This window comes from Ruditapes philippinarum, unplaced genomic scaffold (genome assembly GCF_026571515.1).
Source record: "Ruditapes philippinarum isolate M1 unplaced genomic scaffold, ASM2657151v2 ctg1836_1_1_1_1, whole genome shotgun sequence".
In the NCBI taxonomy this organism is placed as follows: Eukaryota; Metazoa; Mollusca; class Bivalvia; order Venerida; family Veneridae; genus Ruditapes; species Ruditapes philippinarum.
The window spans coordinates 28891-45401 of record NW_026859211.1 but is presented as its reverse complement, the minus strand read 5'-3'; the positions used below and the strand labels follow the sequence as shown (position 1 = coordinate 45401).

The 16511-nt window shown below is 35.3% G+C and overlaps 1 protein-coding gene across 1 annotated transcript; it reads left to right on the top strand.

The window, feature by feature from the left end:
• The first annotated feature begins 10003 nt into the window (after positions 1-10003).
• Positions 10004-15677, top strand: LOC132755613 (filaggrin-like). The gene is made up of 3 exons (XM_060746504.1): positions 10004-10079; positions 11193-11243; positions 11757-15677. The coding sequence occupies exon 3, from the start codon at positions 11766-11768 to the stop codon at positions 15258-15260; it is 3495 nt and encodes a 1164-aa protein (XP_060602487.1). The 5' UTR covers positions 10004-10079; positions 11193-11243; positions 11757-11765; the 3' UTR covers positions 15261-15677.
• The last annotated feature ends 834 nt before the right edge of the window (positions 15678-16511 follow it).

Genomic DNA, 16511 nt, shown 5'->3' with positions numbered 1-16511 from the left:
ATTTGAATTTCTATAACAACGCATTTAAAGTTGATTTCTATTTCCTTTACGTACAACGCTTCCGTTATATATCTTAAAGTTTTCTATTTACAACGGTCCCATTATATTTGAACGTTTTTTTATCACACACCCGTCTCCGTAAAAACGGTATTGCTAGGCCGTGCATATATCTTATGACGTCATTTGCGTTTTATCCTGTCACTTGTATCAATTTCGGCCCGATAACAAGGTGCCGTATATTTTTACTGATCTACGGCACTTGATCACGTGGTATGCATGTTTGCCGGACTACTTTTCAAGAAAAAATATAAAAACTGTCGTTAAATCTTCTGTGTGTAGAATAACGAATTTTGGAAACGTTGATAAAACTTTGTTTGTTTATTTTATTTAACTCTATAATTTTTCAAGCGAAATAAAAATTATTTAAAGTGAAATAAATGTAAAACTTAACTGTTTGCGACATTTTAGAATAGCGTACTTGATTTGATTGTTTTGCACGTGCTGTTTGGCGCTACATTGTGACGTCACGTAAACAATACTTTAAACGTCTGTACAGCGTTAACGACTGAATAAAAGATATTGGTATTCGAATTCATTTTCTTAGTTAGACCATTTTCTTTCATTCTAGATAGTTTTCACAACAAAATTCGACAAAAATTTGTTTTTATTTATCACATTTTTCAAACAAAATGGCGCCCTCAATGTGAAAATACACGGGGAGATAATAAGAACGGCGAGTGCATTGGTGTAGAAAAATTAGGACCTTCTTTGTTTATATAGAAACATTTCCGATAGTGTGATTAAAGGTTGTTTGTCTAATAAAATTCTTTAAAAAAACGGTGACAGGATAAATAGAATAATAGATTGGTGCCGTGGATGGAGAAAGTTTATCTGGCTCTGCTCCGGAATTTATTGGGTTCGCCTTCGGCTCACCCAATAAATTCCTCCGCCTCGCCAGATAAACTTTCTCCATCCACGGCACCAACCTATTATTCTCTATATACAAACATAGCGTAAAGTCGCGCTAAATGTAAGCATTACCCAATAGGGGGGTCAATGAAAAATATTCATTTTTCACTTTAAACAGTCTTTATGTCGGGTAGGTGATAAATAGAGTAATTATATTCGTGTATAGTCTTTATTGAATTTATTGAACTCGTTGAATAAAATTATATCATGCTCGCCAGAGTCTCGCATAATATAATTAAGAAATAATATATCCCAAACAGTGATTTTATCGCTCAATAACATCACTGTTTGGAGTTCGGATGCGACGAATTATATCACGAGGGCGTAGCCCGAGTGATATAATGATGCGCATCCGAACGACAAACTGTGAAGTTATCAAGCGATAAAATCACCGATTTGGATATATTATTTCGATTCTAACACGATATCAACAAATAAATGCTGCTGTACCTGATATTAAGCAAAATTGCGCTTGATTTGTTTCCGTACTTATTTTCAGCGCGTAACATTTTAGTGGTTACGTCACGTTTATAATGATTACGTCACATATCTAAATATAGAACGTCAAACAGTGACTTTATAGCATAATAACACACACTTTCGGTTCTTCTATGTTCAATAGGGAAAAATACGGGTCGTGTTAGAATTTCATTTAAGTTGTTCCATAAATTCAGTATTAAACTTACACTCATCCAATATCCTCTATTTATCACATACCCGTGCCGCTTGTGCGACTCCGTAAGAATGAAATTGCACGGCCGTGCATATATTTTGACGTGACGTCATTTGCGATTTATAATACTGCACGTTTGTGACGTCATTTTTCATTGGATAATCGTGACGTTTATATTTAAGAAATAATATATCCCAAACTGTGATTTTATTGCTCAATAACATCACTGTTTGGAGTTCGGATGCGGGGAATTATATCACGAGGGCGTAGCCCGAGTGATATAATGATGCGCATCCGAACGACAAACAGTGATGTTATCAAGCAATAAAATCACAGATTTGGATATATTATTTCGATTCTAACACGACATCAACAAATAAATGCTGCCGTACATGATAATTAGATAAACTGCGCCTGATTTTTTTCCGTACTTATTTTCAGCGCGTCACATTTTTAGTGGTTACGTCACGTGTATAACGATTACGTCACATATCTAAATATAGAACGTCAAACAGTGACTTTATAGCATAATAATACACACTTTCGGTTCTTCTATGTTCAATAGGGAAAAATGCGGGTCGTGTTAGAATATTAGTTATAAAGATCGTTGGCATGTTATATGGCCCTATATGAACGGCTATTTGTAAATATAACCCGAGCCGTTTTTCATTGGATAATCGTGACGTTTATATACACGGCTGCTGTCGATTCATGAAGAAATCTTACTTTTTTCTCTAAAAATGATGTCTGCTGTATTAAAAATTCGTTATAAAGATTGTTGACAGGTTATATGGCCTAACGGCTCGGGTTATATTTACAAATAGCCGTTTATATAGGGCCATATAACCTGCCAACGATCTTTATAACTAATAATATAAACATGGCGTAAGCGTTATACTATACGCGCGTCAATGAAAAATGTTTCTTCATCATTTCAAACGGTCTTTACTTTTTGGTATGTGATAAATAGAATATTAAGTCCGTGTAAGTTCATTACTAAACTTATTGAACTCGTTGAATAAAATAGAGGCTTGCAAAATATAATTAAGAAATAATTTATCCCAAACAGTGATTTTATCGCTCAATAACATCACTGTTTGGAGTTCGGATGCGACGAATTATATCACGAGGGCGTAGCCCGAGTGATATAATGATGCGCATCCGAACGACAAACAGTGGTGTTATCAAGCGATAAAATCACGACTTTGGATATATTATTTCGATTCTAACACGACATTAACAAATAAATGTTGCGGTACATGATAGTTAAGCAAAATTCCGTCTGATTTGTTTCCGAACTTATTTTCAGCGCGTCGGATTTTTAGTGGTTACGTCACGTGTATAATGATTACGTCACATGTCTAAATATAGAACGTCAAAATGTGCATTCTGTTGCATAATAACACACACTTTCTGTTCTTCTATGTTCAATAGGGAAAAATGCGGGTCGTGTTAGAATTTTATTTAATTCGTTCAATAAATTCAGTATCAAACTTTCACTCATTCAATGTCCTCTCTTTGTCACATGCGACTCCGTAAAAACAGTATTGCAAGACCGTGCATATAGTTTGACGTGACGTCATTTGGATCATAAAAGTACGGAATTCCATAAACGACAGCCTACTGCTCACTGCCTACTGCTAACTGGACAGCCTGCTGCTCACTGCCTACTGCTAACTGCTTATTGGCAGTCTAAGTCTATGTATGGATCAAATAGAAGTATTCCGAATGTACACACATGTGCGCCCGCCATTTTCTTGGAAAACAATGGTAAGTAAATTAAAAAGGATTATTTTATAATTAAGCCTAATAATTTGTAATTTCGAATTCATTGCAATGACTTGTGTACGTCCCACCATTGCACACTGCATTGATTATGTTATGAAATGGTTCCACGTGCCTCTTGCACAGGTGATTGATAAATTGTCAAATATAGGACTCATTTTAGGGTAAATCAACTTAATAATATTTTATTCACAAAGAATCTTTGTTCAACAATCAACATGGACGTACTTGAGCCCACTATTCCTCGGTTGAGAGGCGGAGATCTGGACCATTATGTCAACACTCCCTTATTTTATTTAGAATTTCATAGTTTATTAAACTTTCATTTGACAATGTAATACATTTCTAGAAGAATATCTGTAATATACTGGTGAAATCACGGGTGAAATTTAGGCTAAACATTCTCTCATAATCAAAAATGTGTGAGTTCATTTACGAGGTCATTTTGGTTCAGTTTTCATTGGCTGTTAGTTATAGCTTATAAATGTGTAATTCCTTATTAGATGTTATGTAATGCATTTTTGTTAAGTTGATTGCACTCTTTAGTTTATGTTGCAAAGATATGTGCTTTGAAGGTTAATTATAGAATCAATTTTATTCCAGTACAGAGGATGATAAATCTGACAGAAACATTTCAATGGAGGAACAGCCTATACTTTCATTTACTTCACAGACAAGTAACAGAACCAATACACCTGTATGAAAATATTGAAATTGCAATGGAAGAGGAAAAGGACTACATAAATGTATTGGTTCTTATAGGCGAGTTTAACTCGGCTTCATTCTGAAAGCATAAACAAAGACAAACTTGGCTGTATTCAAATTGTTTCAAAAACGTTCAATATTTCAATGACATAAAAAGTGCAAACATGAAGTGATAACTTACAGTTTGGACCAGCTTATTTTACTTTTATGAAAAGCCATCGTTATTCTCTTGTTTAAATTCAATTGTGCTATTGAAAAACTCTGAGAAATAATAGATTCTTAACTATTTAAATTTACTTAAACATTTCTGATAGACAAAATGATCATGTTAATGTTACAATATATTTTTTTGACGTGTTTGTTTAAAATCCATCTTTTATATAATTTTTATAATTACATGTATCTTGTTAACAAACACACTTAAAAGTGAACTTTAAGGTTGGTTATTTTTTCTATTTCTTTTTGCAATTACCGCAAGTAAAACCAATGAGCAAATCTTCCTTCGTATTTGCCAGAATCATCCAATGAAAGTCATTGCTATTTGTATCAGGGTTTTAAAGGTTTGACAACTAAGGTAAACAGTTCTAAAACATCGTGATAGTGTAGAACTTCTATGGTATAATATGAAGCATTTTTAAGTAACCATTCTAACAACGTGTAGATCACTTTATATTGCAGAGTATATTTACATTAATATAATTTCATAACAATTATTATTCATAACAGAACTTTTAAAACTTTTAATTATGATTCTGCTTTTATATTAATTGCTTTCCCCGAAACTTTACAAATATTTTATATAGATTTTGATTTTTTACAGGCGTATACAAGAAAATATTAGCTTACTGGTCTAAACATACTTTTTATGTGGTGTTTTTATCAATAAGTGTATTTTGTTTTCGTTTTAATCGAAAATAAAAAAATTCTTTAAAAATAAAATATCATAATTTTCTTTTAATTTTGTTTATGTTTAGCCCTACCCCCCCCCCCCCCCGGAAAACAAAATACAAAAATGTAATGACAAAATGAATTGAAAATGGTTATATATTTGTTAACCATAAAGCAAAGTTTGTTTGTTGAATGTTGTAACATGACCAATTTGGGAAAAAACCCCAACATTGTCCACATTTAAACAGTGTCTTAGTCCATAAATTTTTAATGCATGGGATCGCGAAAAGTATGCATTAGGAAGATCAAGATTACGTTATATTATTAGTTTCACAAGAAATACATCTGAAGCTCCAATGTCTGGCAAGTTATCTGAATATTTTTTTTCAAAACAGCTTTACAAGTTAACATAAACACTCTTTTCTTAAGACAATGAAATGAAATTACGGACGTACAGCAATATATTGATTAGTCTGTTTTCTATCCTGTGGTTTTAATGCCTTTATCATAAGTTATAAAAATTAGAATATAACAGAGGCAATACTGGTTACATGCGAAAGGCATTACATTGACTCAAATTTAGGATATCGCAGTTCATCATATCGTTAAACAAATACTAACATCACTTTGTATTAATAATGCCCAAGTCACTCAAAGAGCTTTCAATAATTTTATTATGCATCGACTTTCCGATTATAACACAATAATTGACATGTTAGTCATCATGCTTCCATCTGTCGAATAAGTTTTTAACATCTACTAAAGAAACATTTTTTTTAGTCAAATCTAAGGCTTTGTAGAATTAAGTTATACATGTACGGTCTACAATCACTAGAACAAGTATGAACTTTTTTTTAGATAGAACTAAACGGTTCCATGTATGATTTGGATCATGAAGTGTGTATACTCTCCCAGTACGTTTAACGTTTATCAGAATAAACTACTGGTAATTCGAGACGTTACTGGTTATTTGTTTGGGTCGTCACAACGCTGGAAAGCATTGGTTGCTATACAAAAACAAATTGGTTTATAACCTCACAACCCTCACCTTTCTGACATTCTGAGACCCAAACAAATTCAGCGCCTTCTGTGCTTTGATATATATAATTGTGTCTGAAAATCTATATATCTATGTTTTGAGCACCATTCATTATCTAGATTATTTTTTTAACAAAACATTATAGCATTATTTTCAAAATACGAACATTAAACTGACCGTTGTGATGACATTACAAAGCCTCCGTTTAAAAAAATCATTAAGCTCTATAGTTATAGGGTAAGGTTAATATCATTGAACAAATAATATAATATACATGTTATATGTTAGATGTATCTAAGCTTGAACAGGGATAAACATGTATTAATATGTAATATTATTAAGCAAGCAGTTATATTTGTTAGCTCAAAATTACCGAACAAGATTTAATGACAGACAAACTTGTAATATTTGGTTTGATAACATTTTTATAAAGTTTACAGGTCTATGATTTGGAAAAGTTCCAGATGCCTGCAAAGATATATACTTATTTTTCTGCTTAGTAAAACGAGAATTATACATGTACATGTATAAATGTAACAAGTTCCAAGGTTTCAGTCAAAGTCTTCATAAATGATACAGAGTAATTCCTTGACTAATACTGTTTCAAACGGCCTCATTGTAACAAATAAACACATTGGAAGAAGGACATAAAAAGCCAACATTTACTTTCAGGCAATTAATCGGGTATTAGACAGGTGTAACAGTCGGCATTTATCAATTAACAGTAAGCATTAAACAGTAAACAGTCGCTGTAAGCATTGAGCAGTTGAAAGTAAGCAGTTGACAGTAGGCAGTTGACAGTAAGCAGTTGACAGTAGGCAGTTGACAGTAAACAGTAGGCTGTCGTTTATGGAATTCCGTATAAAAGCGCTAAATGTTAGCTTTACATTATAGGTAGTCCAACTAATTAGACTTGTCAAAGAGACACCGAGATAATTTTGGACGGGCGCTGTCTTTTTCCGTTTGACAGTAAGAAAAAACAAAGTCTGTAAAATGGGTCAAACCGTTCACGCCAAATTAATTAGGCTACATTATAGGCGCGTTAATGAAAGAATAATTCTTTTTCATTGTAAACAGTTATAATTTTGGGTATGTGTTTAATAGAATATTATATTCGTGCAAATTCGGTACGAAATTTATTGAACTCGTTGAATTTAACAATATTATGCTCGCCAAAGGCTCGCATAATATGATTGAATTCAAATCGTTCAATAAATTCAGTATTGAGCCTACACTCATTTAATTCTATTTCTTTACAACGCTTCCCTAATATTTTAATGTTTCTCTTTATGTACAACAATTCCGTTCAATTTTAACTTTTTCTCTTTGCAATTTGAAATTGAGTTTTCCATAAAAATTTAACATTTTTTTTCTTTTCAACGCTTCCGTCATATATTGACTTTTTCTCTATAATAATTATATCTGTTCTGGTCGGAATATTCGTCCCCAGCGTACTCTGCCCTTTGGGCGGTAACGAGACATGCCGAATTTCGACGGATATTCAGATCTGAACCGCAAACAGATGTTAGATATTTTTTCTTGCATATTTTGCCATATTCTATCTCATTCAAAATGGTTAACCTCAATGAGATATTTTTGTTAGACATTTCTTTCATTACCACCCATAACTATTTTCTTATAACAACGTATGAACATTACAACTTCATTCATAACGACGAAATAACGTCAACCTAAGAGTGTAGTTTCATTCTTAAATACGCCAAAATGATGTCATTTAACGCGGTTTATCTATAAAATGACGCCATTGCATGCACGCGACTCATTTGCCCCCCCCCCCCCCCCACCACACCCAAAAGATACATGAAAGTTATTAAAATGTTTATCCATAAATACAGATTTTTTTTTCATCAAGTCGTATAAAATAAATATGAGTGAAATATGATAATTTTCATACCACAATATATTGTTGTTTTTGTTATTGTCGTTAGGAAAGTAACATACCGTATCTCTAGCTAGTCTTAAAAATGCAATACTTGTGGAAAAAAATACGTAAGCTAATTTGACTAGCCGTTGAACTTATGAACTAATAACAGCGTTCCAAAATCTAAGTTTTTTACCAAACTACATGTATATTGTTAGTCGTACTTTCTCTTGACATTTGCTTAAGTCAACATTTTGTCAAGTGCCATGTGGCTGAAACTAGGAGACTATAAAAGACTCGTGTTGATGACGTCTCAGTTTATTACAGACCTCGATACTAGCGAGTAACTGGTATTATCATACTTGGACTCCTAGATACTAAACTACAAAAAAAGTAAGTTTGATTTCTTACCCTCTTTTTCTATTTACTCAAATAAGCATACGTATATATACATTGTATATGATAGGCGTAACATAATTATTTGTTATCTGTATGTTTTAAAGCTCTGCAACTTTTGAAAGAGCCTTTTGCATTTAGATTAAAATGTTGTTGGAGTAGTTTGTTTTTTGTTTTGCTTAATGTGACATTATGCTCATATTTTCATAGTCAAGTTGAATTGAATTGACTTTATATTTCAAAAGATTGACTGTTAAACTGGTGTTTGACCAACAGGTGATATTTGAAAATGTTTAGGATAAAATTATAAATCTGCCTAAAATATAAAAAGACTGCCCCCCTCTTTTCATAAACTGAACGGTACACGTTACATGTAATTCTAATGGATATTTACAGAAAATTCCTTAGGATCCGTGCGTTATTTATTGTTTTGCGAAGTCAATTATTAAATCAAAAGGAATTATTGCAAAATGAAAACTTATTTATATATTCACATGTTCACTAACTATATACTCTCGTATGGGCATAATGTGCACAAACAACAGTTAACAATCGTTCTTAAAAACGTATGCTTTATTTTCAAGACGTTGTTGGCAGCAGAAATTATGATCATGTATAGAGTTTTAAGCATTTCTCTTTGATTATAGACATTGATATTTCGTACATGTTTAAATACATTTGTCTTTAATTATTTTCCTTCTATTAGGCTGTGACAAATTGAGAATTATTTTACCTACAAAAGTAAAAAAATGCACCCATATCAAGACCGGGACCCGTTACACTATTGTACTTTTATAGAAAATAAAAACAATCTTAATATCAAATTAGTCTTATGTGATGATGATCGCTTCTGTACAAAAATTGCGAGAGTGTTTCAAGTCACACCTTCTGTTTATACTGAAGTCACTGTCTCAGAAATTTTTTAAGTTGTTAACTCCCCAAGATGATCAAACTTGAGAAAAATTCATTAAGATTTTAAGAACTGTAAAATTATTCACAATTCAAGAAATAATTAACATGATATGCAGATATGCAATTAATGACTAATTTTGCAATATTAGTCACCATATATTTATTATTTATTATTATTTATTTATTTATTTTTGTAATTTTCGTAGATTTAATCTTTCTCTAATGAAATATTTTTATAAAATCTATCAGCAGTAAAATTATATTGGTTACATTATTATATGGTTGATTCCCGAAAATGTTGATAAAAAGAATGTCTCAGTTATTTAACACACATGAATATTGTACACAAACAGAATAAAATGTTCCGAATAAAATATTATTTGCTAAATTAAGTCGTTTTTTCCGTTTATCAATGATTCTGTGCATGCCCCATTCGTTTTTAAGGCAATTAACTACCATGTTTATGTCATAATTATGAGCATTTTGGATGTATTCTTTAAAATGCAAATAATAATTTTTGCAGCAGATATATAGCTTTATACACTTTAACTGTCTTTAAGTGCCGTTTGCATGACAATACTTTACTTTTTAAATCATTTTTAAAATTTCGTGAAAATTAGCATGAATGTGGAGGCATGCTGCTGTAAGGGAGAAAGATGAGACATTTCCGAATATGTGAATCAATCAGCTTTTAAGTGTTTATGTTGATATCAACACAAATGATTATTTTTATAATTGTTGTTGTTGTTTTCAGGACAAGATGAAGCTGCTGTTGTTAGCTGTCGGTTGTATGTTGGTGACAACAGTGCTGTGTAGACCAGCTGTTGAAGGTAGGATCCAATATTTGAATTATTTACGATTCATTTTAAAGTATCGCACCTCCAAATTTTTAAATAAATTATTTACGATTCATTTTAAAGTATCACACCTCCAAATGTTTAAAAACATTGTCAAGTAAACAAGAATAATAATCTTAACAAGGAAAATGAACGCGAAACCCAGAAGAAAAGAAAAGTACTGATTTGCAAAAAAAGAAGAAAAAGAATGCACTTTGTTACAACTTATTTCAGCTAAATTTTGGCAACTCTGGTATCAAAGTTTGCCCACAAAAATGTGTTGACTACACGGTGGTTTATATATGATAAAATCAGAATTATCAGTAACTAAATTGAGTCAGTAAAAGTTGCAAACTTGTGAATTTTGTTATTGCGTATTTGCTTCTTGATGCTTGAATATCTAAACGGTACACCATTCCAACCAACCTAATTAGACGTTACGTCATGCTGTTTAAGTATCGACCGCTTGCGTTCATCCGCAGACGAGAAAAAGGCGCAAAACTTATGCTGCCCTCACACATAAACCACGACCTTACTGCGACCTGAAAACTTGTAAAATAGCATTTTTCTTTCGAAAATCATTGGTTTTCTTTCAAATTTCCAAATTTCTCTCGCAGAAAATTTCTCTCGCAGACGGTCCGGGGCTCTGCAGTCTTGTGTTCAGTACGTTTTCTCTATGTCCTAGGTATGTGTGAGGGCAGTATTACAAAGAGTCAGAAAAGCGTTTCCAAAAATCACAATACTACAACTTTTATTTTTCAACCCTCAACTATTTACACGAAATAAAAATTCTGATATTTATCAAATTTTAAACAAAGTAAACTACATTTATCAAATTTGCATTGTCAATATTTAAGATACAAACGATTTAGGTTTAGTTTCATATAGGCGTTCACCACTGCACTATATTCTCGGTTGTGGCATCACTAAATTTGAATATTTCACCACTTTCTTCTCTTTTTTCCTTTTGTTATTTTTTTTTTAAAAAAGGAGAAGGAACTCTTAATTAAGATATTTACTTTTTTGTCAGGTACTTTTTTGTCAGGACAATTAACCTGTTAAACGATAGATATTATTGAATATTTTTATATATTTCCGGTGTGGCAGATGCCTTCAAAAGAGAAAAAAGGGCACCGTTAGATGTCGATAACCTTTTAGGTGAGTTTTGGTTTTGTTTGTTTGTTTGTTTTGTTTTTAATGTCATCTATTTTGAATTGCTAAATTCTACTGAACTGTATCAGAGCAATTATCTCTTAATTCGTTTGTATTTATGATTAAAGAAATAAATTATTTTTGAATTTACATGTATTAAACATGTTGATAAGTATAAATTATAAAAAAAAAGCATGCAAGGCATTTAGCAAAGAAAGTAAGTCTTTGAATGACCCTTACAGGACTTCGTAAATATTTTACACTTGTATAGCGACTATTCTATATGTTATTTTCGGCTTAAACTTTTGTATCAGAAAAAATGGTATCTAAACAAAAGAATGACTATACGTTATACCGGGAGTTTAGAATGCACATGCCAGGGGCTTCCAATATTGCGTAAAGCAATAGCGTGTTTGTATTTTTCGAAATTAGATAACATTTGTATGATAATTTTTACTTTATCAATTTCATATATTTGATTACAATTTGAGTATTTATTTTCTTATTTTCTCTTTTCAGCTGAGGTAAATGGCCATGAAAATTCAACTGATGACCACGAGGAACACTCTCACAACCATGACCACCATCACCATCACTCACACACTCATGGTCCTGACTCACAACATTCAACCCATGGATCTCACCACTCACACCATGACGGATCCCACCATTCTGGTTCTCACCATGATAGTTCGTCATCAAGTTCTGACTCATCACACCATGATGGATCTCACCACTCACATCATGATGGATCCCACCATTCTGGCTCTCACCACTCACATGATGATTCCCATCATTCTGGATCTCACCACTCACACCATGATGGATCCCACCATTCTGGTTCTCACCATGATAGTTCGTCATCAAGTTCTGACTCATCACACCATGATGGATCTCACCACTCACACCATGATGGATCTCATCATTCTGGCTCTCACCACTCACATGATGATTCCCATCATTCTGGATCTCACCACTCACATGATGATTCCCATCATTCTGGATCTCACCACTCACATGATGATTCTCATCATTCTGGATCTCACCACTCACACCATGACGGATCCCACCATTCTGGATCTCACCACTCACACCATGACGGATCCCATCATTCTGGATCTCACCACTCACACCATGATGGATCTCATCATTCTGGATCTCACCACTCACATCATGGTGGATCCCACCATTCTGGCTCTCACCACTCACATGATGATTCCCATCATTCTGGATCCCACCACTCACACCATGACGGATCCCCACCATTCTGGCTCACACCACTCACATGATGATTCCCATCATTCTGGATCCCACCACTCACATCATGACGGATCCCACCATTCTGGCTCTCACCACTCACATGATGATTCCCATCATTCTGGATCCCACCACTCACACCATGACGGATCCCACCATTCTGGTTCTCACCATGATAGTTCGTCATCAAGTTCTGACTCATCACATCATGATGGATCCCACCACTCTGGCTCTCACCACTCACATGATGATTCCCATCATTCTGGATCGCACCACTCTGGCTCTCACCACTCACATGATGATTCCCATCATTCTGGATCTCACCACTCTGGCTCCCACCACTCACATGACGATTCTCACCACTCCCATCATGGTTCTCATCACGATAGTTCGTCATCAAGTTCTGACTCATCACACTCTGGCTCTCACCACTCACATGATGATTCCCATCATTCTGGATCTCACCACTCTGGCTCCCACCACTCACATGACGATTCTCACCACTCCCATCATGGTTCTCATCACGATAGTTCGTCATCAAGTTCTGACTCATCACACTCTGGCTCTCACCACTCACATGATGATTCCCATCATTCTGGATCTCACCACTCTGGCTCCCACCACTCACATGACGATTCTCACCACTCCCATCATGGTTCTCATCACGATAGTTCGTCATCAAGTTCTGACTCATCACATGATTCTCACCACTCTCATCATGATGGAAGTCACCATTCTCATGACAATGATTCACACCATTCTCACCATGAGGATTCCCACCACTCTAACCATTCAGTAGAACATGAAGATATGCATGATTCTAATCATTCTCATCATTCTCACCATAATTCCCATTCTGATAGTTCCCACAGCTCAAGTTCATCATCTGATAGCTCAGACCACTCACACCATGATGGATCTCACCATTCTGGATCACATCACTCACACCATGACGACTCTCACCATTCTGGATCACATCACTCACATCATGATGGATCTCACCATTCTGGATCACATCACTCACATCATGACGACTCTCACCATTCTGGATCACATCACTCACACCATGATGGATCCCACCATTCTGGTTCTCACCATGATAGTTCGTCATCAAGTTCTGACTCATCACATCACGATGGATCTCACCACTCACACCATGATGATTCTCATCATTCTGGATCACATCACTCACATCATGATGGATCTCACCATTCTGGATCACATCACTCACACCATGATGGATCCCACCATTCTGGTTCTCACCATGATAGTTCGTCATCAAGTTCTGACTCATCACATCACGATGGATCTCACCACTCACACCATGATGATTCTCATCATTCTGGATCACATCACTCACATCATGATGGATCTCACCATTCTGGATCACATCACTCACATCATGACGACTCTCACCATTCTGGATCACATCACTCACACCATGATGGATCCCACCATTCTGGTTCTCACCATGATAGTTCGTCATCAAGTTCTGACTCATCACATCACGATGGATCTCACCACTCACACCATGATGATTCTCATCATTCTGGATCCCACCACTCACACCATGATGGATCTCATCATTCCGGATCTCACCACTCACATGATGATTCCCATCATTCTGGATCTCATCATTCACACCATGACGGATCCCACCATTCTGGATCTCACCACTCACACCATGATGATTCTCACCACTCTGGATCACACCACTCACATGATGATTCTCACCATTCTGGATCTCATCACTCACATGACGATTCTCACCATTCTGGATCTCATCACTCACATGATGATTCTCACCACTCTGGATCTCACCACTCACATGATGATTCCCATCATTCTGGATCCCATCACTCACACCATGGTGATTCTCATCATTCTGGATCTCACCACTCACACCATGATGACTCTCACCATTCTGGATCACACCATGGTGATTCTCATCATTCTGGATCTCATCACTCGCACCATGATGATTCCCACCACTCTGGATCACACCATGGTGATTCTCACCATTCTGGATCCCACCACTCACACCATGATGGATCTCACCACTCACATGATGATTCCCACCACTCTGGATCTCACCACTCGCACCATGGTGATTCTCACCATTCTGGATCTCACCACTCACACCATGATGACTCTCACCATTCTGGATCCCACCACTCACACCATGATGGATCTCACCACTCACATGATGACTCCCACCACTCTGGATCTCACCACTCGCACCATGATGACTCTCACCATTCTGGCTCCCACCATGATGATTCTCATCATTCTGGATCCCACCACTCACATGATGATTCCCATCATTCTGGATCTCACCACTCACACCATGATGGATCTCACCATTCTGGATCTCACCACTCACACCATGATGATTCCCACCATTCTGGATCACACCATGATGATTCTCACCATTCTGGATCACACCACTCACATGATGATTCTCATCATTCTGGATCTCACCATTCACATGACGATTCCCACCATTCTGGATCTCACCACTCACACCATGATGGATCTCACCATTCTGGATCTCACCACTCGCACCATGATGATTCCCACCATTCTGGATCACACCATGATGATTCTCACCATTCTGGATCACACCACTCACATGATGATTCTCACCACTCACATCATGATGATTCTCACCATTCTGGATCTGATCACTCACACCACGCTGAACATTCCCTGCATGAATCTGATTTGTCTGTAGAAGTTGACACTCATGTCCATGTACGTCACTAGATTCCTCAATAAAATAACACTGATGACAGTAGTGATAGATTTCAAATTAACTAAACGTTCCTAAAATAGCGGTTTCGACAATACAAATTTCAAGAAATGTAACCTTTGTAACACTAAAATATTGATGATGAATATCATAAATTAGTTGTTTGTTTCAAATAAAATCAATTCTCTCTTCTGACAAACATTAAATATGTTTACAAATATTTCATTAAGTGTATCAATATCATTTTTTGAAGCGATGTTACTTATTTGGGTATAGATACGATATAATAGTGCTTTTATATTGTTTTTATTATATTGCAATGTTTAGAAAACTGCTTCTTTATGAGTACCGACTTTATGTATGGTTTTAATACTTAATTCTTGACAAATTGTATCTCTAACTCTTAGAATGTAATAAAAATATAAATGTTATGTTTTCGTTGGATTAAATGCTGCCAAGAAAGACTTATTTTTGAGAATGGGGTATTGGCTTGGCCTGTCCATATCTAGTGTATATCTGCATTCTTCGCAACGACAGTCAGTCCAGTCAGTAAATGAATATAAATCAGGCGTATATTTTCCCTAGAAATTATAAAGGTTGTTGTTGTTGGTGGTGGTGGTGGTGAAGTTAGCTGTGTAGTTTTCAGCCACAGCATCGTACCTGGGCATGCGGTCACCAGTTTACCAGTACCAGTTGCCTTCACTTCCGAAAGGAACTGATAACTTCTGTACATGCCAGAGCAGAGGTACAGTGCACAGACGCTTGGGGGTCAGATCCTGCCCCCCCCCCCCCCGTGATACGCCCCTGTAAACACTCTACCAAAACTATTTTAATATTTAAACACGAATTGTACATCTGTTACAACGATAAAAATGGTTTTCAAACAATTTTAACGTATATGAAAAAAATACCGTATACCATCAAGTCTCAATAAAGTAAAGATTGCAGACTCCAAAATGTAAACACACGATCACCCTTGCAAATTAATAAAACCTTTATAAATCATTAAATTTAAATGAACCCTAAAAACCTGTGACTTTTTCCGGTGTAAATCAATAGAAAATAGAATTATCTCCTAGATGCAATTCAGAATAAACATTTATACATCTCATTGTAATATGAAAATCAACATTTTAATTAAAACCGAAAGTAAATTTTGCGTTCTGTTCGAGTAACAACCAATACGAGAAAAACCTGAGCCCGGCTCTGCGTGAAGCGCTTGTCAAACCGGTATCCAAACGGTGTACATGCTTTCGACTAGATAT